Consider the following 22,258-nt stretch of genomic DNA (forward strand, 5'->3'; position numbering starts at 1 on the left):
TTTACATCAGCAATCAGTAATATGATGTGTATGCACATACACGACTGAAACCACAATGTCATAAAATAGTCTTAAGGATGATAGGTATGCCCTGCTGTGTTCTCCTGTGCTGCCTTCAGTGTGCCGGGGGGTGGGGGGGAGCTGGGAGAAGGGAGCTGGGTGTGACCCAATGCCATCGATTTCATAACCCACTCCTACAGTTAAAAAAAACAAGGTCAAAAAACTTGTTCATGGTACTTTTTTTTTTTTTCTCATTCTTTCTTAACACGGATTTTATTTTCTATGAGCCTCTCTTTCACTTTTGTGGAAATGCTGCATTTCTACTCCTGCTCTATTGTAACGGTACCCATGAAAGACCATCAAGAGAATGAGGCCTGTTGTCATTCTGTTGTGTCAACACAGGATGCCCTTTCCTATACAACCACCACCAGATTCTCTGTGTAAGGAAGAGAACTTGCTCCATGGCCCTGCACAGCCTTTGCATTACACTAATCCAAACTACACTCTTCTTTCCAAAAGATGTCATCCAAAGGGTGGACTTTATGGGTGGATCCTCAGGAGCCATCCTCCCCTCAGCCCCCAGCTGACAGGTCTGTCCCTGTAAGTAGCTCAGGAAAGGGCAGGCGTAAGTGTGGACCTTGAAAGGCATGGAAGGCCTGCTGGGTTCTTCTAAGAAAAAGCTAGTGCAGGAAGATGAGCCCCGCCTCCCTGGTGCCCATGAACAGGGAAACCTGTTACCCAGCCATCAGTGGCAGTCACTGATCAGTCTCTGGAGAACCAGCCCTGGAATCGGGCTGATACTGGACAACAGATTAGAGAAACCCAAAGAGCTTGGTTCTTAGGGACACTAATCCTCAAAGTGCCCTGCTTTTGGACTTCCTCTTGTAGAGTTAATTTCCTAGATGTTTAAACCAATTTGATGTTGGTTTCTTCTCACCTGCTGTTGAAAACAGACTTCTTCTTCTTAGTGTGGATACCTCTGTCCTCTCAACTGACTGTCAATGTGTGCAAGCACAAAAACTGCCACAATTATAGAAGTCACAAAGCACAGGCTGAATGAACTAACAGAATGTACAAGCATGTTGTTGACCGTCTTGTAGCCGAACAAACTCGGGCTCCAGCTTGGTCCTACCACTCCTAGCCCAGGTGGCCTCAGTCCCCATTTAGGGCTTCAGTGTTTAGTGATGACATTTACACAGTTGAACAGAAGGCTGGGCTGGATGAGGAAAAAACTCTGACCTTGTTACCCTGCAGTGGTGGTAGCAGGGCTGTCGGTGTCCTTGGCACTGGCCCCGTGGCATACACCCAAAGGCTGCCCTCGGTCCACACCCACACATGGGTCCAGGCTGCATCCAAGGGAGAATGAGTGGTCAGCTGATCTGTCAGCCTGACCACAATTCAAAGCCTACTTCTGATATGTGAAAGAATTATTACCAGGAGCCAGGAACTCAACCAATGTCCCTGGACACTTTGTTTCTAGTGGGCTTTGTATTAGTAATCATGAACAAGAATTCTACCTACTTACTAAGACAAATCCAGGCTGGAAAAACATTGCAGGGAAGGTGGGAAGCTGCTAGAAAGTAAGTGCCTGCTTTCAGTGCAACTCCAGTTTCATAAAATTTGATTCCCAGAAGCAGGCAGAGGCCAACCCTGTAAAGGTCTGTGTGTTTTTCTGACCCATGTATGAAGAATTCAGGGAGAGGTCATTCAAAACAAATGGGGGGGGGTGGTGACCAAAGGGGCCCAGCCTGCCTGTGTCAGGCCCTCCTCAGTCCTGGTTTCTCTTTCTTGCCATTTTCATGGATAAGGAAGGTCTTTTTTTGCATATTGTCTTCATCTTGTAGTGTCACAGAGCAGGGCCCATGACTTATTTCACTTTGTACAATGCATGCCCTTCCCCCACAGGTTTATGGTTTCCAGTCTGCTTTCTTGAGCATTTGATTTGTGCTTTGTCCCTGAACTCTTTGGAAAACTGTAATAGTGTCCGTGTGACTGGTGAAGACACCGAGGCTCGGAGCTACTGAAGCGAGTGAGTTGCCCAAGGCCTGCACGCTCTTATTTCTGGCCTATAGCCTGGCGCAGAATGGCTTCCTCCCTAGAAACACAGCCTCTGCAGGAGGCACACAGCAGAGGGGCTGTTCTGGGAGCAGGGAGCAGGGGGCAAAGCACATACCATGGGGGCCTCAGGCAGTGTGGCCATGGCATCAGAGCTGGCCATTTCTCCAGCCTCTGGGCCCAGTGGAAAGGAGGAGGCCCCATGAACCTGTAAAATGGGCTGGACAAAGAAAAAGTCAGGGAAGGAACGACAAGCAAAATAGGCCAGTAGAAATCAGCTGAAATCAAAGAACCATGGGAAAGACAGGTAAAAGCAAGTGGCAGGCAAACCAAGTGGGTCCTTGCCCAGTCACACTGAGCTGTAGAGGAGCTTGGTGGCCCCTGACACTTTCTTTCATAAAACCAATTCAGTAGGTTTTCTGTATAACCCAGGTGGTTTTTATTAGGGTAACTACTCACTGAGAAATAAAAGCCCTATTACCTCTTGTTTATAGAGCATCAGAAATAGGATGTCATATGGTACAAGAGGCCTTCGGATGACTTCCAGATGCATAATTCTGCCCGGAGCTCAGACACTGACAATGGCCAGTGACACACAGCAGACTGTGGAAGCTCCCACTACCTGGTGCCAAAGTCTTGCTGTACTTTTCAAAGGCTCAGAGGCTCTAGAAGGCCCACTGAAATATGACGATGAAAATGGTTGCATTGGAATTGATCCCTCAAAAATTAATAAAAAGATCTGTCTAATCACTTAGTTTGAATCATTAATTGGATGTTTAATGCAAACATTTTAAAAGAGAAGTTGCAAACTAGGAAAAAAATTCCCCTGAAAATATTTAATGTAAATAATTCCTTGAGATGGTACTTTTTACAAAAGGTTTGTCAGCAAATGCCTTTTTGTTTAGGGAACAGGGCAGCAGGAGGATGGGGACAGGACATCAGAAAATGATATGATTGTTTTCTATTTCGATGAGAGTAACAAGGAATCCCACCTGCCCTGCCCCCATTCTGCTTTATGTAGAAATTTGTCCAGCAAAATGAGCAGCGGTCATCAGCAGGAGGTGGCTGAACCCCAGGTGCCCAGAGAGTCTCTTCAAGCCACTACTTCCGTGCTCCCTCACTGTGTCCCAGAGCCACCGGTCAAGTCCACTAATTCACCTTGTGACTGTATCTTTTTTCTCTTCCTATCTCTTTCTCTTCGGTAGTACAGCCGAAGGATAGCTGGAGGATAGCCGTGGTGAAAACAAGCACAAGTTCTTAAAGACACAACGCTGTCAGCTCATGTTGGGTAGACACAGGAAGGCACACAATAAATTAAAGCAGACCCTATCTCTTCAGAGGCTTGCAGCGACCTACAGGGTGGGGGCTGGGTCTGCCAGCAGCCGAGCTTCCAGCACTGGTGTAGTGTGAGGACCACCCCGGGAAGGAGGGGGTCCTTCCTTTATTAAGTCATGTCAGTATACAGGTTGCATGATCAAATGGAGGAGAAAATCCTTGCCATCTTATTCAGTCCAGTGTGGCCTCCGCAGCGAGGAGGACCCCCTGCCCGGCCACCCGCGCCGCCCCTCCCCCCCCCAGGCCAAGTGTCGCTCACCAGCCCACTTGGCAAGGTCCAGCCAGGTTTGCACAAATCACTTGTACATACTCTTGTTGAGAACTGGTGGCAAATTAGTCCACAGGGCTCCATCTGCTACTTACTTAAGTAAATCACTTGGAAAACATAAAACTGAAGGTTGTAGCTCAATAAAACAATAAAGTGCTTTCGACGAGGGTAGCTGTTATTCACCAGTTGTTTCTCGTTTCACCTGAGGCACTGATGTCAATGCTATGACAAGTGATCATGTTTACCACCAGTAAAAATTGTAAAAGCTTGTTTCCACTAAAAAGCCTGCATTTCTAAGTACTGCATCGTACTTTTTCTATTGTTTCCATGTCTTCATGTTACTAAACTTGAACTCACTACTGGGTAGGGAAATAGTTTCTGCTGGGTTGGGGTGGAGTCGGATGGGTGGAAGACACGAGAACAGAAAAGGAGCGGTTCATAAATATTCCTTAAGGGTTCCACTTGTGAAGGTGAGAGAGGGGGTTACAGCAAAAAAGGATTAGGCTCCATGCTGAATCCAGATGTGAGCCCCAATGAGTGGAGACACAGATCGACTTCTAGAAGGGTCCACATATCAACCTAAGAGTTTATTCTGAGTCCACATGCTTGATAACTGCTATAACACACTTGCATCTTCCATGGCCTCGATCCACCTGTAAAACAGAGGAGAGGGAACATTTAGGTATCATGGCTCTGTGACTCTGGTCACAGAACCTTTATGTGACTAGGTGGACTAGGTGACTATTACCTGAGGTCATATTCATATTTGTTGCCTAGCACTTAGCAAAAGGTCTGGAACACACTGTAAAGGCTTGCTGAATCAATGCATGCCTGTGTGAACGAATCATGATAATCTTAAAAAAAATCTCATGATCAGGAACAGATAGTTCCATAGCTGTGGCCCAAAGGGATTTGATGGAACAGGATGTCTGAAGCAGAGAGCATCCAAAGCCCTGGGTAGCAACTTGTTTCCTTCCAGAGGGAGAGGCAAGGATAGTTATTTGGGTACCTCTGAGCTGAATTGGTATCCTCTGCTTTGAAGCTATAAAATAGGGTTTTCTTGTGGTAGAGGTGAAAAATAGGTCCTACTTCACTGCTGCCCTCTTCCTTTTCTGGGGCAATGGTGAAACCGAGCAGGGGCATACTCTCCATGGCCACTGTGTCCTGCAGAGGGCAAAAGGGAAAACTGATAGTAAACACCACACAACACACAGTCAACTGCTTAGCATTTACCGTTACCTCTGATTTAAGATGCACGATGCGCTCTTCTGTGTAGGGCATGCTTTGGCAACTCTAGACCAGCCACACATATACTCTTTACCCCTGATCCCGCCAGGACCAATCACGAGGAGGGAAAGAAACTTAACATTCTGTGACAGCCTATTAGGGCCCAGGCATTTTCATCTTTACATTATCATGCCGAATCTTTCACAACAATCATAGAAGGTGTCACTCCTGTTCCAAGAGGAAACTGAGGCTCAGAGAAGGTAAATAACTCCCCAAGATTAATTACACAGTTTAGTAAGGGGCTGAGCCAGAACTTGGACTCATGACCACCTTCTAACACTGTGTTCTTCAGGCTGACTTGAATAGTCAGTGACTCTGTTTTCCGTTAGTACTTTCGATAACATACCCTGTGCTCATTCCCCATATGCTCCAAAACATAAAAGGAAAAATTAAAGAACTACATACATGAAGATTTATACCATGTTCATAGATTTGAAGATTTAATATTGTTAAGATGCCAATTCTCCCCAAGTTGCTTCAACAATCCCCGTCATAATCTTAGGCTTTTGGTAGAATTGACAAGTTTACATGGAAACACAAAATACTTAGAATGCTCCAAACAATCTTTAAAAAGAAAAATGTTGGAGGCTTATGCAACCTGACTTCAAGACTTACTATAAAGTTCTAGTGATTAAGGTAGTAAGGCAGTGGCATAAGAATTGGTAAATATTATCAGTGAAACAGAATAGAAAACCCAGAGATAGGTCCAAATGTATTTAGCCATTTGATATTTAACAAAGGGACCAAATAATCCTATAAGGAAAGGAAAATCTTTTTTAATGAGTTGTGCTCAAATAACTGGATATCCATTTGGGGAAAAAATGAACCTCAACTCCTATCTCACACCACACTCAATAATTAATTTCAGATAGACCTCAGTGTAAAAACTGAAACATTAAAGTTGTCAGAAGCAAATATGGGGAACAACTTGTGACCTGCAGACAAAAGTTTCTTATGATATGAAAAGCAATGGCCATAAAGGAAAATACTGATAAATTTGGTTAAGTTTAAAACTTCTGTTCATCAAAACAACAGAACAAATTCATTCATTAAGAAAATGCACAGGCAGGCCAAAAACAGGGAGAGAATGTTCACAAAACATTTATCTGACAAAAGACTGGTATCCAAGATATGTAAAGAACTCCTATAACTCAATAAGAAGAAGACAACCTACTTAAAAAATTGTCTAAGACATCTGAACAGACACTTCTCAAAGGGAAATCCATAAATAGCCAATAAGCACATTAACAATATCATTAGTCATTATGGAAATTTAAACTAAAACCACACTGAGATACTAGTAAATTAAAGACTGACAATACCAAGTGTTGACAAAGATGTGGAACAACCATAAATCTCACATGTAAATGTGAGGGGGGTGTAAAATGGTAGATAATTTTGCAAAAGGTCTGTAATTTCTGATAAACCAAACATATACCTTCCTATGATCCAGAATTCCAATTGTAGGTGTCTACCCAAGTGAAATAAAAAAACCTATTTTCACATAAAAACCTGTATATAAAAGTTTAAAGTGGCTTTATTCATTACAACCCAAAACTGGAAACAACCCAAATGTCCTTCAACTGATGAGTGGGAAAACAAATGGTGATGTGTTCACAACATGGAATACTACTCAGTATAAAATGTAATGACCTATTGCTGTATTCAAAAACACAGGTGAATCTCAAACACATCATGCTGAATGGAAGAAATCACATTTGTATGAGATTCCATTTATATGAAGATCTGAAAGAGATAAAACTAATCTCTGGTGGAAGGGAATGAGGTGGGGATACACAGGTACATGACGGGTTCACGGTAGTATAGACAGTGAAAACTGGCTATCCGTTTTATCAAACTTTTTTTCTTTGATGGAATTTGAGAGCTTAGTGCTATCAGTGATATGACCTTACTAAGAAATTGTACAAGTTCCTCTCTATAGAAAAAACTACTTTGGAAGCATACTTAAAATCCATCTATCAACTTAGCAGGGGGAGGGGGGGCGCCTGGGTGGCTCAGTTGGTTAAGCATCTGACTCTTGATTTCAGCTCATGTCATGATCTCGAGGTTTGTGAGATCAAGCCCTGCATCAGGCTCTGTGCTGTCAGTGCAGAGCCTACTTGGGGTTCTCTCTCTCCTTCTCTTGCTGCCCCTCTCCCACTCCCCCCACTCTCAAAATCAATAAACATGAAAAAAATTTAAAAAAACAAATTTAGGGTGTCACTTCCATGACAACTGTTGCTCATGACCTAGAGACTCTGGCTTTTCCATTCTCACACAGGACTCACCTCTATTTGGTGGTTATTTAATCATCACTGGCCTTTGTTCACCTGTCTAAGCCTGCATTTCTTCCCAAAGAGTGTTCCACGGGATGGAATGGTTCCACAAGACGCTCCATGACGAAGGGCCCGTGGTCAGGCCAGCTTGGGAAATCTCCTTATTTCAGAGACCCACAGCTCTCCTTGGTACATTAGAGATTCTGAGAAGTATTTCTGTGAGGCAGTCCCACGAACTGCCTACTCAAGGTTCCCTCAGAACCCAGTTTTTAGAGAACTCCTGTGAGCGTCCTGCACAATACCTACTTTGGAAGATGCTCTGGGCTGCAGGTGGACATTGTATCACATTTCAGTTTGTTCTGGAAAGATCAAAATTCTCCCTAGCTCAAAAATCCTCTGCTCCTCTATGGACATGTCAGTGAGGGCTTGGCTCACACAGCACCTGAGTCACTCAAGCTACAGTGGGTACCCCCTCCGAGCCTGTCTGTGTCCCTCCTAGCCTCTGGGATTCCCTGAGGAAGGCAGGCTGCAACCATCACAGTTGCAGGTCTTTTGTGAGAGAAACTTTATGCCCTGAAAAAGGAAGTGCCCTTTGCACACTGGCCAGCATCGGGGAGGAGGGGGTGGCGGGGTCAGGGTAGAAAGGCCAGCCTTGTGCTGATGTGAACATCCTCCTGGGGTAAAGCACACACCCTCTGCAGCAAAGCACATTCAAGTCCCATTTTCTTTCTTGCTTTTTTTTTAAAATTATTATTCATTTATTTTTGAGAGAAAGAGAAAGAGAGCAGAGGAGGAGCAGAGAGAAAGGGGGAGAGAGAGAATCCCAAGCAGGCTCTGTGCTGTCAGTGCAGAAATCAAGAGCCAGATGCTTAACAGACTGAGCCACCCAGGTGCCCCTAAGACCAATTTTCAGAGTGGGTTTAGCCCATGGAAGCCACCAGATGGTGAGGCCTGGACATGGAAATCTTCCAAACTATCCTACAGAATCAGCCTGGGTCGAGACCAGACAGCTCCCTGCTGTATAACCATAGCCCACACCTGTCTACTCTGGAAGCAAGCTTCACTCCCAAGGCCCTCTCTCCTACATTTTATAAGACATAAAGGTAAGATGATATATAAAAACAGAAACTTAAGTTTTATTTGGTACAAGTGTTACCATGAAGCAATGTAGCTCCCTGATAAAAGAAATGCACGGAGCAAAAGTGTGGTAGCTTTCTCTAAGCTGTTGAGTTCTGTCCCAAACAACCGGGTGGAGAGCAGAAAGCGGCCTGCTCTTATAGAGTGCTTGGCTTGTGCTGGATGCTGGGTCTGTGACATTCAAACCACCTGGGTGCACACACAGGTCTGCACACTGTACTGCCTTATCTCCATGGAGGAATGGTCAATTCTTTAGATCTGGAACCAACACGTGGTTGGGTATCCACAGCAGCACTCAGCACATGGTATTGCTCGATACAGACTTGAATGACATGGGAACAGAATCCCGGCCTCACATGGCCCTGCAGGTGACGGGGTGTTGTGCATGCCCAGATGGACATTCTGAGGCGTGAGCTTAACCTGAGGGCCATCACAGATGAGAGGAGAGAAAGCAAGAATCGCCACTACCTCACTGGCCATATAGGTGTAGAGCACTTTGCCTTTGATGACGAACCAGAGCTTCTTCCAGTGCCTCTTGCCTTTCTTGCACCGGCTGAGATAGCCACTGATGGCAGAGCCCTCTCCGGAGGCGGCCACCTGACAGAAGGGAAGCAGAGTGGTCAGGACAGCAGGTGGTAGGCATAGTTCAGACAGAGCTAAAGTGACACTGCAAACCAGTTGGCAGAGAGTGTTTATACTGCTTTGAAATCTGAGACTTGGATGAGGTCTCAGGATACATCCAGTACCTCAAAAGCAGCAAAACAGTACCAGGGATTAAGACAGGATTTACTGAATGCACCCAGGAAACACAAGAGTCAAAAACAGCCTTCGGGAGTGCTGTCCCGAGTGGTGTTGCAGATTCTTGGCTCCCTCTCCCCAGTTCCCAAGCCCCCAAAACATGAAACTGCAGATATTTGAGGGAAAGGTTCTTCCCTCTAAAACTGATTCTTATAAGAGTTAATACCTATTCTTGTCAAACTAGTCCAAAAAACAGAAAAGGAAGGAAAATTCCCAAATTCATTTTATGAGGCCAGCATTACCCTGACATCAAAACCAGATAAAGACACCACCAAAAGAGAAAACTACAGGCCAAATATCTCTGGTGAATATAGATGCAAAAATCCTCAACAAAATACTAGCAAACCGAATCCAACAATATATTAAAAAAATCATTCACCACAATCAAGTGGGATTTATTCCTATGTTTTAAGGGTAGTTCAACATTTGCAAATCAATCAACACAATACATCACATTAACAAAATAAAAGAACAAGAACCATATGATTAGTTCAATAGATGTGGAAAAAGCATTTGACAAAGTACATCTTTTCATGATAAAAACCCTCAACACAGTAGGTTTAGAGGAAACATGCCTTGACAAAGGCCACATGAAAAACACACATCTAGTGTCATCCTAAATAGGGTAAACTGAGAGCTTTTCCTTTGTGGTCAGGAACAAGACAGGGATGTCCACTCTCACTACTTCTATGCAACATAGTACTAGAAGTCCTAGCCATAGCAATCAGATAACAAAAAGAAATAAAAGGGATCCCAACTGGGGTGCCTGGCTGGTTCAGTCAGTGGACCATGTGACTCAATCTCAGGGTCATGAGTTCAAGATCCATGTTGGGTGTAGAGATTACTTACAAAAAAAAAGGTATCCAAATTGGCAAGGAAGAAATAAAACTTACACTATTTGCAGATGACATGATACTATACATAGAAAACCCAAAAGACTCCACCAAATACCTGCTAGAAGTGATAAAATAAATTCAGTAAAATTGCAGGACACAAAATCATTGTATAGAAATCTGTTGCATGAGAAATTAAAGAATCTCATTTACAGTTTACTATTGCATCAAAAATAATAAGATACCTAGGAATAAACCTAACAAAAGGGATTAAAGACCTGTACTCTGAAAACTATAGAATAATGATAAAAAAATTGAAGAAGACACAAAGAAATGGAAAGACATTCCATACTCATGGATTGGAAGAATAAATATTGCTAAAATGTCTATACTACCCAAAGCAATCTACACATTTCATGCAATCCCTATCAAAATATCACAGACTTAGAACAAACAATCCTAAAATTTGTATGGAACCACAAAAGTCCCCAAATAGCCAAACCAATCTTGAAAAGGAAAAGCAAAGCTGGAGGCATTGCAATTCCAGACTTTGAGTTATATTACAAAGCTGTAGTCATCAAAAAAGTATGGTACCGGCACAAAAACAGACAACATAGATCAATGTAACAGAATAGAAACCCCAGAAATGAGCCCACAACTATATGGTCAATTAATCTTTGACAAAGCAGGAAAGAATATCCAACAGGACAAAGACTGTTTCTGTCAGCAAATAGTGTTGGGAAAACTGGATGGCAACATGCAAAAGACTGAAACTGGATCACTTTCTTACACCACACACAAAAATAAATTCAAAATGGATAAAAGACCTAAATGTGAGACAGGAAACCATCAAAATCCTAGAGGAGAACATAGGCAGTAATTTCTTGGACATTGGCCATAGCAACTTCTTTCTAGGTATGTCTCCTGAGGCAAGGGAAACAACAGCAAAAATAAACTATTGGAGTTATTTCAAAATAAGAAGCTTCTGCACAGCAAAGGAAACAATCAATAAAACTAAAATACAACCTACTGAATGGGAGAAGATATTGTAAATGACATATCCAATAAAGGGTTAGTATTCAAAATATATAAAGAATGTATACAAATCAACACCCAGAAAACAAATAACCCAATTAAAAAATGGGCAGAAAACTTGAACAGACATTTCTCCAAAGAAGACATACATGTGGCCAACGAACATGTGAAAAGATGTTCATTATCACTTACCATCAGGGAAATTCAAAACAAAACCACAATGAGATAACATCACACACCTGTCAGAATGGCTAAAATCAACAACACAAGAAACAACAGGTGTTGGCAAGGATGTGAAGAAAGGGGGAACCCTTGTGTACTGTTGGTGGGAATGAAAACTGGTACAGCCACTCTGGAAAACAGAATGGAGGTTCCTCAAAAAGTTAAAAATAGAACTATCCTACCATCTATCAATCACACTAGAGGAGTGGATAAAGAAGTGGTATACACATACAATGGAATATTAGCCATGAAAAAGAACGAAATCTTGCCATTTGCAACAACACAGATGGAGCTAGAGAGTATCATCCTAAGTGAAATAAGTCAGAGAAAGACAAATACCGTACGATTTCATTCATATGTGGAATTTAAGAAACAAAACAAATGAGCAAAGGGGGAAACGAGACAAACCAAGAAACAGACTCTTAACTACATAGAACAAACTGATGGTTACTGGAGGGGAGGTGGGTAGAGGAATAGGGGAGATAGGTGATGGAGATTAGGAGGGCACTGGTCATGAGGAGCCCCAGGTGTTGTATGTAAGTACTGAATCACTATTATTGTATACCTGAAACTAATATTACGCTGTAAACTGGAATTTAAAGAAAAACTTTAAAAAACTCCACACATACATGTTCAAAACATTGATTCTTATACTTTTAAGCTTATCTCTTATACTAAAAGGATAAGAGGATGGATCTTAAAGATGGATCCTCTTTTCAATGTTTACTTAAAAGGTCTGCCTAATGGGGAATGTTAACTCCTGTTGTTATTAGAAGCAGTACTTGTCTGTTGCACAGTCTTTATGTGGAGGTTCAGAACACAGGTGTAGAGTAATACCAGTCTGGGGCTCCAGTCCAGGTTCTCCCAGTTATTTGATGGGCAATGTGGGCAATTACTTCTTTGAAGTCTCAGTTTCCCTGTTATTAAAACTGGGATTAAATGACACAAGACAGGTGCCTGACAGGTATAGTGCCTGGCCTACAGGAACTGCTCATAAATACCAATCTTACTATTGGAGAAGAAGGCCAGGTTTGGAAATAATTTAATCTGACTTTCCCATTTTACAGATGGGCCTGGAGGCATGGAGGTATCTACCAAAGGTCAAATCCCTACTTAGCTGAAGAGAAGATAAGAACTTGGATCTCTTGGCAAGTACTCTGAAGGTCGATGAACTTTACTGAAGGGAAAGGAGGCCACCACCAGCCTGGGCTGTTTTGAGAAGTACCAGGAAAGGAGCCTGTCTCCGCCACAGGTTCCAGGACTCCTAGAACCAGACACGAGCTTTCTCTCCCGGCACTTGCCCTGCTGGGGCAGCTCATAGAGTGAGGAAAGGCAGAGTGGACAGAACACATTGGAAGAAACCAATTCTGCAACCTCCCTTTCTGGCAGATGCTCAGGAGGCAGCATTTCTGCAGACTTTCTCATGGGGAGTAGGGCTTGCTGTGGAGATGGTGCTCCTGGGGGAAGGGGACAGGGCAGTGGGGGGGTAGGGTGGGGCACATTTCTCCTGGGGCTGCTGCAAATCCCACTAAGTGTAATCTTTGCTGGATAATAAAAAGGTTGTCACTTCAAGCAAAAATTACCAAAGGGCTGGCTGGGGCACCAGCATCAGAGCTGCTCGACTCTGGAAGGCTAAGAGCAGTGGTTCTCAAACTCTGTGCCCGTGGAACACTCGGGTTCTATGAGCCACCACAGAAGGAGTGAGAGGTGCTCTTTTCTAATTACTGGAAAGGGATGACTTACAACCACACGATGTAAAACGTGTGAGATCTGTATGTGTCAGCAAATGTGGAATGATAGTTAAGAGAAATGAAGTGTGAAAATGTACAGAAGATTTAGTACAATTTGTTGTATTTCGGGTAAAAAAAAAAAAGAGGATCTATGAATGTGCATCTTTATTATGTATATGCATTAAAATTTCTGGAAGGATCCATAAGAAACTTCATGGTTACTTCTGGGGGTGGTGGGACTGGAGGAGTTCAGGGAGGGAGAGAAAAACGTACGTTTCATCAGGTACTCCTTTGTGTTCTGAAAAAAAATTTTTTTACCACGTATGTGTTATTCCCAAGATTTTTAATATGCAAAGGTATTAAGTTAATGAATAGAACAGTACCTCTTTAAATATTTCAAACCCTAACACTTCTTAAAACCCTTGCCACCAGCTACTCAATAATGAATATTAATGCAAAAACTTGGAAACAGCTGATCATGCTCTTTTGACAGCTTGTATATTCCACGGGCACACATTTGTTTGTGGTTGTGATCAGAATATAAACATAGAATCTGGCCCTCCTTACAGAGCGGACTTGAGTTTAACCAATGCTGAGGTTTCCTGCACAGAGTCCCACACCCTCCAGGAGGCTCAGCACCTGAGGCAATTTGGGACCCACAGGCTGAGTGGATGGCACAGTTCCAAGGGCCTGCCGGGGAGGGCGAAGTCAGGATTGTAGCTGTTTTAGTCAGAAGAGTACCAGTGATCTGTGCAAGAGCCCCAGTGATCTGTGCACCACTGCTGGGGACCTGACCTGGTCCAGGCTATGCGACAGGAAAGAAAGTAAGGAGAAAAAAAGAAACACTTGGAGGGGAGAAGGGGAGAGAGGAATGGGAAAGGCTTCTAGCACCATCCACAACCATTTGGGGTCCTGACTTCTGCCACCAATCAGACATGTTCTCAGTCACGCCCAGAAGACAGGCCCTGTTAGTGGTGAGTTACTCCTTGTAGCTAGAATGTCTCATGTTAGGAATTCTCTTTGTCCTGTAAAGTTCAGTCAGCCTGGGGCAGGTTCTGACCCTGTCCGAGGAAGGCCATGAACCTTCTAAATCCCTTGCCTCCCACACAGGCAGTCTACCTGCCTTACCTCAGTCAGGGCTGAAGGAACTTTCTTCTGCTTCTTGAAGGTTGAGGGGTTGATGCTGTGGAAGACGGATGAGAAGGCACTGCTCGAGAAGCGTGGGGAGGACAGGGGAAAGCTCATGCTCACGGGCCGCTCTGTAACCAAGACAAGCCATAGAGGAATGGAGGTGAGTGTCCATGCAGACAGGCATGCATCTTGCTTTGGAATGCCAATTCCTGTAAAATTAGAGCTCCTGGTCCCTCCTGCGATGGAAATCAGCTTCATGATGGGGGTTAGGTGTGACCAGAAGAACAGGCACACTCTATCTACTGACACAAAGGCCATGGGAGCCAAGAAGGAAGGCTTTTTCTGGGTGCTGGCTATCCCTTCTTCACCTGGGCTGTCCTCTGTGATGGCCTCGGGGGGCTCCAGAGAGGAGAAATCTTTGGTTTTAGGTCCAGCATACACTTGCTGTCCCTCTGGCCTGACCCTGCTTGGACAAAGCCTGGACCCTGAGCACAGTCTCTCAAGGGCTAGCACAGCTTCCCCAGGTTCCTTTCTCAATCAAAGAGCCCTCAGCCCTTCCCTGATCCACAACTCCTCTGCTATCCATCTTACAATCCTTATCCTGAAAAAGTCCCATAGAACACAGGCCTACAGAACATTTTCAAAAAGAGGGCCGCTATGGCAAAGTAACCATGAGTCACCACGCCTACCGTCCCCTTCACAGAGATGCACTGACCCAGCGTTTCCCAAGCTTAGCTGCCTGCAGAACGCTTCCTCTGGCAGTACCTATTGATTTATTGTGGAACCACTATTTTGGGAAATGGTCCCCCAGGTATGGTTTAAACCCCTTTTTCTTCCTTCAGGACTGCTTTTGTTCTGAGCCTCCCCAGAAAAGTGGTTTCAGGCACCAACCACGGGCTGGCGAGAAGCCACGTGGGCCACCTGGAAGAATGGAGATGGTGTCCCCAGGTTACCTCTCATCATGCCTGGGACATCCCCGCCCCTCTTCTTCAGCTCCCCATAGCAGCCATCACAGACCTTGGCCATCCGGTCCTTGAGGTACTTCAGGGGGTACTTGTTTCTCGAACAATTCCGGCACACGATCTGCAGGCCCAGTTGGGGACACACATTGGAATGGTTCTCACCCTCTGCATGTGCAGAGGGCCAGCATCCCCTCCCCTCTGCCAACCCCCCCCCACCCCACCTCTCCAGGGACCCCGTGTTCTGAGCACAGAACTGTGTCGGATCCCCCTGCTTTTCCATTGTGAAGGTACAGAGTTTCTGTGCAAGTGTTTTTATCAGTTTTTCTGATGAGTCCTTAACCAGGACGTGATACGTTTTCTCCTGGGACAATAACCACGTGTGCTATGGTTGTCTTTTGGGAGTACGGTGGTATAGTGAAATGGGATTTGGAGCCCTGGTTTGAGACTATCAGTAAAATGGGTATTAACAATCTCTACCTCGCAGGGTTGGTGTGAAAACACCCTTCCCTGGGCCTGACACTCAGTAGCTGCTGGATATCCCTGACAGCCAACCCCACACGACTCTATGTACACACTCACCCAGGTGAGGTGACTCACCTTGCCACAGGCGTGGCAGTGATGACGCCTCAGGGTGAGGGAGAAGTCACAGCCACAGTTCATGCACATCATAACATGTGTGACAGGCACCAGGGTGGGGGGCCTCTCCCCCAAGCTGACCCCCAGCCTCTCCCGTATCTGGAACAAAGGAATCGGGTGAGCATTGTGGTCAGGAGATAGCTAGATGGGTGCCCTCTTTCCTGTGCAGGATGTGTACGTGTAGGGTAGATCCTAATTCTACAACCCCCTCCACCGCACGGTGGCTTCCAGGATCCTAACCTTGGGTCAGAAACAGAGCCAATGGGAAGTGCTGTATTTGGGCTGCACAGTGACTGCCTGGCTGTGGGGGAGTGTGGTGGGAAGGGAAGGAGAAGGGGTATGATGGAAGGAGCTGAGAGTCCTCCTGGGTGTATGGGTGCCCAGGGAAACCCAGGGCTGGGAGACTGGCATCAGGTGGGTCTCAGGGCCCTCCACTCACCTCCACGCTGTGGTGAAAGGCAGCCAGAGCCTGGGCCTTGTAATCCTCAGGGAGGGCTCTACTCAGACAGCTGTGCCATTCATCTCGCTCAGCACAGGAGCTGTGGACACAAGCTGGCGTGAACAAGGCATGCAGGTGTGCACGGCGGCTCTGCCTCTGCTTCTCAGTGTAGATCAAGTCCCCCCACATTTCCCCTGGCTGTGCCTGTCAGTGTCTGAAATCCCACCGAGCACTGGCCACCTGCCAGATCAGCCTAGGATCGTAAATCAGCACCTCCATCTACTAGAAGGGTGGCCAGGGCATGCTAGCTGTCCTCTGGGCCTGCTTCTTTACCTGTAAATGGCACTGTCAACACTATCCCTCTAACTCCCAGTACTGTTGTGTAAAGAAATGACATGTGGGACATGGGTGGACTTTGTTAATGGCAAAGCACCATGCAAAAGCAAGGGGCACTAGGGAGATGTAGAGTCCCACACTTGAGGAGGGACAGGGGACAGGGTGCAGAGGGCTGTGTACATGGGGAGGGGATGGCTAGGTGAAGTTGGAAAATATCAACATCCTCATCTCTCCATCTTCCTCCTCATTTTCCCACATAGCTTCCCAGACACCCCCTCCCCAACAAGATGACTTCCCAAATTCCCACTCCACACCCTGCCCTTCAGGGTTGCCTGAGCTTTGAGCTCTGCCCCGAGGCAGAGTGGTGGAAATTCTCCCAGGACCCACTAGGTGTCGCTCCCACCTTGCGTAAGTGTGTGGTCTGCCCCAGGAAAGCCAGGATAAGGCATCCCTTTGGCCTGGGAGGGAGGGACAGGGGATAGGGGGGTGGGTAGGGTGGCGATGGGGTCAGAGGAGGTGCCTGAGACCGGGCAGGTGCCCAGTGCATGCTACTCGTGTCATCAACACTTAACTATTACTGCAGTTATGCTCTACGTTGTAACTGGTACACAACTCTCCTGCCCTTAATGTGAGCTTCTCCCTGAGCACATCAAGGTTTAAATCTTGTGTCCTCAGCACAGGGCCTGGCACTGAGGAGTGGCTAATAAATGCTAAATGAGCAAATGCATCTGCATGAGAACGGATGTGCACTACCCCACACAGAGGGCATTGCTGCCTCCTGCCAGGGTCACATATCAGCTGTGAGGGGAGACACCCATGCCTTGGTGACCCTGTCTCAGCCCCCACAGTGCCCACAGTGGCCCCAGCAGAAGCCACACCTCCCTGGTTTCTGAGCCCAGAGAGCTGGAGCTGGCCTTGCCCTGAAAGAGGGAGGGGGAAGCTCTTTTGCTGCCCATAGTGAGTGAGGCAGGGTCCCTGGGCAGCCTGAAGGCCTGGAGAAAACACAGACCCTTCTGAGAAAAAGGCCACACCCCCAAACCAGGGAAAGGCAAATGATGAATGCTCACTCATTATGTTTTTCTCTCAATCTCCGGGCATGAAAGCCTAAAAGCTGACCACTTTATGAACTAAGGTGCACAATGCATTTTTTGTTCACCTTAACTTCTTTACTTGTATTACTGTAAAGACCCAATCAATAATCCATAGACTTTTACAAACATGAGATATTGTTATTATTGTATTTAAAAGAAGAGGCTCTAGAAAATAAGTCCTTAGACCCAAAATAATACCAAAATAGAAATGACTCATTCAGCTTGTTATTCCAAACTTTAACACCTATAAAATCCTGTGTCCCTATCCCCCAGACCCTCCCTCTACCCACTTCCCCATACCTGGCAGATAGAGTCAGGCAGGACTGGGAAGTCTCAATCTTTAGGGCATAGGGCACTTTCTCCATCACAGGGCGGCTGACCTGGAAAACCAAAGCAGCCCCTCAGGGCAGGGGCAGGGAGGGGCAACCATAGACTGGATTCTTCTCTTGGTCCTACCACTGTCCCTCTCTGAGCCTGAGTTTCCTCATCTGCAAAGGGTAAACTTTTGTTTGATGGTACAGGCTGTGTGTGTGTGTGTGTGTGTGTGTGTGTGTGTGTGTGTCTGTGGAGAGGGGAGTGCCGGCTCCAACTGTGTGGTCTGTAGGCACCCATCCACCCCTAAGAAAGTGGGTATGCACCTAAAAGGATTGAAAGCGGGGTCTCAAAGAGATCCCTGTATACCATGTTCATAGCAGCATTATTCACAATAGCCAAAAGGTGGAAGCAACTCAAGTGTCCATCTATGGATGAATGGAGAAACAAAAATGGTCTATATGTACAACGGAATATCATTAAACCATAAAAAAGTAAGGAAATTCTGACACAGGCTGCAACATGAACTCACCTTGAGGACACTGTGCTGAAATGGGCCAGTCACAAAAAGACAAATACTGTAGGATTCTACTCATGTGAATTATCTAGAGCAAATTCCTAGAGACAGAAAGTAGGATGGTGGGTGCCAGGGGTAGGGGGCTGGAGGAATAGGGAGTTAGTGTTCAATGGGGAGAGTTTCATCTAGGGATGATAAAAAAGTTCTAGAAATGAATGGTAGTGACAGTTGCACAACAGTGTGAATGTGCGTAATGCCGCTAAACTGTATGCTTAAAAATGGTTAACAGGTACATTTTATGTTATGTATATTTTATCACAATTTAAAAAACTTTGCCATACCCCCACTTTGTTTCCTCCCTCCAAGGGTTTCCTTATGAATTGCCCTTTTTTTAGGATGCCTTTTCCTCTTCCCCATCTGTCCAAATATTATCTACCATAAGGGACTCAGCGCCCCTCCTCCAGGTAGTCCTCCTACCCTCTCCCCTCTCCTGCTGTAACCCACAATATAACGCTGTTTCCTCGGGGCTGCCTCTTCCCACTGGTCCCACTGGTATGTGGGCTCCTAGAAGCGGGGATGCTATCTCTCCTCCCCTGGGGTCTCCCTCCACCCACCCAACACCAAGCATTTACCTTCATGCTGGCCATTGACAACGTGTTCTTCAGCCGGTACTTCCCATCTTTCTGGGGATACGTGTATAGGAGCACATCGCTCATCTGGGGAGAAGGAAATCCCATCAGATGTGTCTTGACCCCAGAAGGCAACGTAGGGTGTGTCCTGGAGGATAACTGACCTCTGGGGAGCAGAGGCATCCTGCATTCCCCAGTGACCCCCCCCACAGGAGAGCAGAACCACTCTGAGCTAAAATGTGAGCCCTTTCCCTGAAATTCCACTCCTAGGTAGAAACTTAAAGAGGAAATAAATGTAGATGTCCACAAAAAGTCAAATGCAGGAATGTTCACAGAGGCTTTATTCATAAGAGCAAAATAGTGGAAACGACCCAAATGTCTACTCAACAGGTGACTGCATCAAAGAACCAGGTGGCACTGTGGAGTACTACGTAGCAACCAAAAGGAACTGATGGTACACATGACAGCATGGATGAATTTCGAAGACATGCCAAGTGAAAGAAGCCAGACACAGAGGAGGATACACTGCTTCATAACATTTATATGAAGTGCCAGATCAGGAAAAGCTAACCTGTAGTGATGGAAATTAGGCCAGTGGTTGCCTGAACAGGGGGTGGAGGAAGTGAGTGCTAAGAGGCACAGGGGAACATTCAAGAAATATTCTGTATTTTGGGGCGCCTGGATGGCTCAGTCGGTTAAGTGCCGACTTTGGCTTGGGTTGTGATCTCACGGTTCGTGGGTTCAAGCCCCACATTGGGCTCTGTGCTGACAGCTCAGAGCCTGGAGCCTGGTTGGGATTCTGTGTCTCCCTCTCTCTCTGCCCCTCCCCAGCTCACACTCTGTTTCTCTCTCCTTCAAAAATAAATAAACATTAAAAAAAAAAAGAAGTATTCTGTATCTTGATCTAGAGGGTGGTTACACAATGATACACATTAGTCAATAGGCAGATATATACACTTAAGATTGATGCATTTTTACTCTGTAAATGAAGACTCCATAAAGTATAGTCAAGGAAGGAAGAGAAAGAGGGAGGGAGGAAGCTCCTTGAGCATAGAAAGCTGGTGGGTCCTGGTCACTGGTGTACCTCCAGTGACCACAGTAGGTACTCAATTAATATTTGCTAACTGAACAATTGAAGCTCCTTGCCCCCATGCAAGGCAGACCAGAAGGAACATAGTGCAAGTCCCCTCACCTCCTTAGGGGAAAGCGTATCTGTTTAGCTACAAGGTTTACAGTTTGAAAAGACACGTCAATCTTCACTCTGCTCTGTAGCAGCTGTGTGACTGTGGACAGGCCATTTCTCTCTCTCTGAGCCCCAGCTTCCTCCCTGCAAAGAAGGGGTCATTGCTGCCCCTACCATATTACAGATGCCGAGACAGAGAATGGCCCCAGTGAGCCCACTGTATGTAGGAGCCAGTGTAAACTAGGGGTGTTGCAAGGACTGAACAGGACAAGGCATCTAAGGGGCTGAAACAGAGCAAGAACTCAGGATTAGCACTTCCTCTCCCTGTAGAGAGTCTGCTGAGGGAGGGAAAAGAATAGATGAGGCTTCCTGCCTCCAGCTCTTAGGATCCCAACATCCCAATATGCCAACAAGAGCAGTGTGGGACACCTGGCTTGGACACAGAGCCGCTGGGTGGACTCAGGCAAACCCTTCCTCTCTCTGGACCTCACTGTCTCTAACCAGAGTTGGAGTAGACCAGGAGCCAGAAAACTTTTAATAAAGGGCTAGATAGTAAATATTTAAGTCTTTGCAGGTCATACAGTTTCTGTCACAACTATTCAACTCAGTCATTGTGCCCAAAAGCATTCACAGACAATCCACTAACAGATGCATGAGACTGTGTTCCCATAGACCTTTATTAACAAAAACAGGTGTCAGGCTGACCCCCAGATCAGAGGAACCTTCAAAGACCCTTTCAGCTCTGCCCTTCTAATAATGACAAGAGCTACTGTCCTACTGGACACTCACTCTGTGCCAGCTCCTGGGCCAAGCACCCTGATCTCAATTCATGCCTCCAACAATCCTATCAGGCAGGCACCATTATTACCATCCTCATTTCACAGACAGCTTAGACAACCTGCTCACAGGCACAAAGCTTGTAAGTGGCAGAGTCAGGGTCATCAGCAAATGAATGTGCCTCCAGTGTGTTCAGGTGTGGTGTGTGGGGGGTGGCCACGCAGTTGAGTTCTTGCCCCATCTGGGGACAGTGACCAAACCTGGGCACAGAGCCTTGCTCACAAGCCTGCCCACCCTGGGGAACTGGCTTGTGTCACTCATCAGAACAGTCCCTGCCTTTTTGCGGCTGCCCCTCAGGCACCTGCTGCCATGGCAACTGCCATTAGCACCCTGGGGTTTTATGTGTGGTCAGAACCAGGCTGCCTCCTGATTGCCCACAGTTCTCTTCTTCAAAGCAGGTATTTTATAGCTCGATTTGGAGGAAGGGAGAGGAATCCTTCATGGAGGAGTAAAGGGGAATCTCTCACAATAATGAGCCACCAGTGGGGAACCCCACCTATCGCTTGGGGTCATGGTGGGAACCACTCTGTAGCATTACTGAAACCCCTGTGCATTGCATTGGTGGGCAGAGGCCCTGACTTTGTTCTACAGTTACAATTACTTTATGAAACTGGTACCGATGAGGAAGAAAAATTCTTAAGTGTGTTTATCACGGCTCTTCCTGGTTCAGGAACCTGTGTATCCTCCTCCCATCTCTCTCTCTAGGTGATATTTATGAAGGTCCTATGCTAAGACAGAGCAAAGAAGGGGACCCAGATTCAGCAGGAGCTATGGCCTAATTATAATGAGGGGATATGAGAGACCCAGGCCCAGCACGGAGATGAGTGAGGGAAAGGCCACGATGAAGCCAACTAGATGCTGGAGGGAACACGAGGGAGGGAAGAGAGACAGAAAAATGGGGAGAAAGGGAGGGGGGAAGGACAGACTTCTTACCCTTCCTTCTGGGCTTAACTAGGTACCATTTCTCCAGGAAACATATGCTTAGCACAGTGTGTAGCACCAGTGAACATATAACAAACATCAGTGCTGCTGACGCTATTGTCCATCTTTTTATTCCCTGACTCTCGTTGACCTCCCTCTTTGCTCCCATAGACCTGAGGTTCTGTCCATGTCATGCTCTTAACTCAGTAGTTACACTAGACACCGAAGGTTGACGGCACAGCATGAGACTTTATCTCTGTTTCCAGTGCCCAGCACATAGGAGGTGCT

The 22,258-nt window shown here is 45.9% G+C and overlaps 1 protein-coding gene and 2 long non-coding RNA genes across 4 annotated transcripts in view; 2 read left to right on the top strand and 1 right to left on the bottom strand.

The window, feature by feature from the left end:
- Positions 1 to 238: 238 nt before the first annotated feature.
- On the top strand, positions 239 to 2,805 carry LOC124524679 (uncharacterized). Its single transcript, XR_006965290.1, has 2 exons — positions 239 to 2,029; positions 2,550 to 2,805. It is a non-coding gene; the product is annotated as an uncharacterized LOC124524679 (long non-coding RNA).
- A 1,051-nt stretch (positions 2,806 to 3,856) lies between these two features.
- The window catches only part of FGD5 (FYVE, RhoGEF and PH domain containing 5), a 111,951-nt gene continuing 93,549 nt past the window's right edge, over positions 3,857 to 22,258 (bottom strand). The window contains exons 12-20 of one of the 2 annotated variants that reach the window (XM_047097057.1): positions 19,033 to 19,116; positions 17,872 to 17,951; positions 16,145 to 16,244; positions 15,667 to 15,804; positions 15,061 to 15,190; positions 14,105 to 14,235; positions 8,827 to 8,955; positions 4,668 to 4,822; positions 3,857 to 4,311 (exon numbers count right to left, since the gene is read on the bottom strand). In XM_047097057.1, coding sequence (XP_046953013.1) covers positions 4,275 to 4,311; positions 4,668 to 4,822; positions 8,827 to 8,955; positions 14,105 to 14,235; positions 15,061 to 15,190; positions 15,667 to 15,804; positions 16,145 to 16,244; positions 17,872 to 17,951; positions 19,033 to 19,116 — 984 coding nt within the window. In that variant the 3' untranslated portion in view covers positions 3,857 to 4,274. The remainder of the gene's footprint in view (positions 4,312 to 4,667; positions 4,823 to 8,826; positions 8,956 to 14,104; positions 14,236 to 15,060; positions 15,191 to 15,666; positions 15,805 to 16,144; positions 16,245 to 17,871; positions 17,952 to 19,032; positions 19,117 to 22,258) is intronic. The other variant, XM_047097058.1, reaches the window with a different exon arrangement.
- LOC124524680 (uncharacterized) lies at positions 14,148 to 19,717 on the top strand. The gene is made up of 3 exons (XR_006965291.1): positions 14,148 to 14,267; positions 14,950 to 15,145; positions 19,420 to 19,717. It is a non-coding gene; the product is annotated as an uncharacterized LOC124524680 (long non-coding RNA).

Source organism: Lynx rufus, unplaced genomic scaffold (genome assembly GCF_022079265.1).
Source record: "Lynx rufus isolate CCGP_SWC_20201006 ecotype Redwood Valley unplaced genomic scaffold, mLynRuf1.p SCAF_4, whole genome shotgun sequence".
NCBI classification, from domain to species: Eukaryota; Metazoa; Chordata; class Mammalia; order Carnivora; family Felidae; genus Lynx; species Lynx rufus.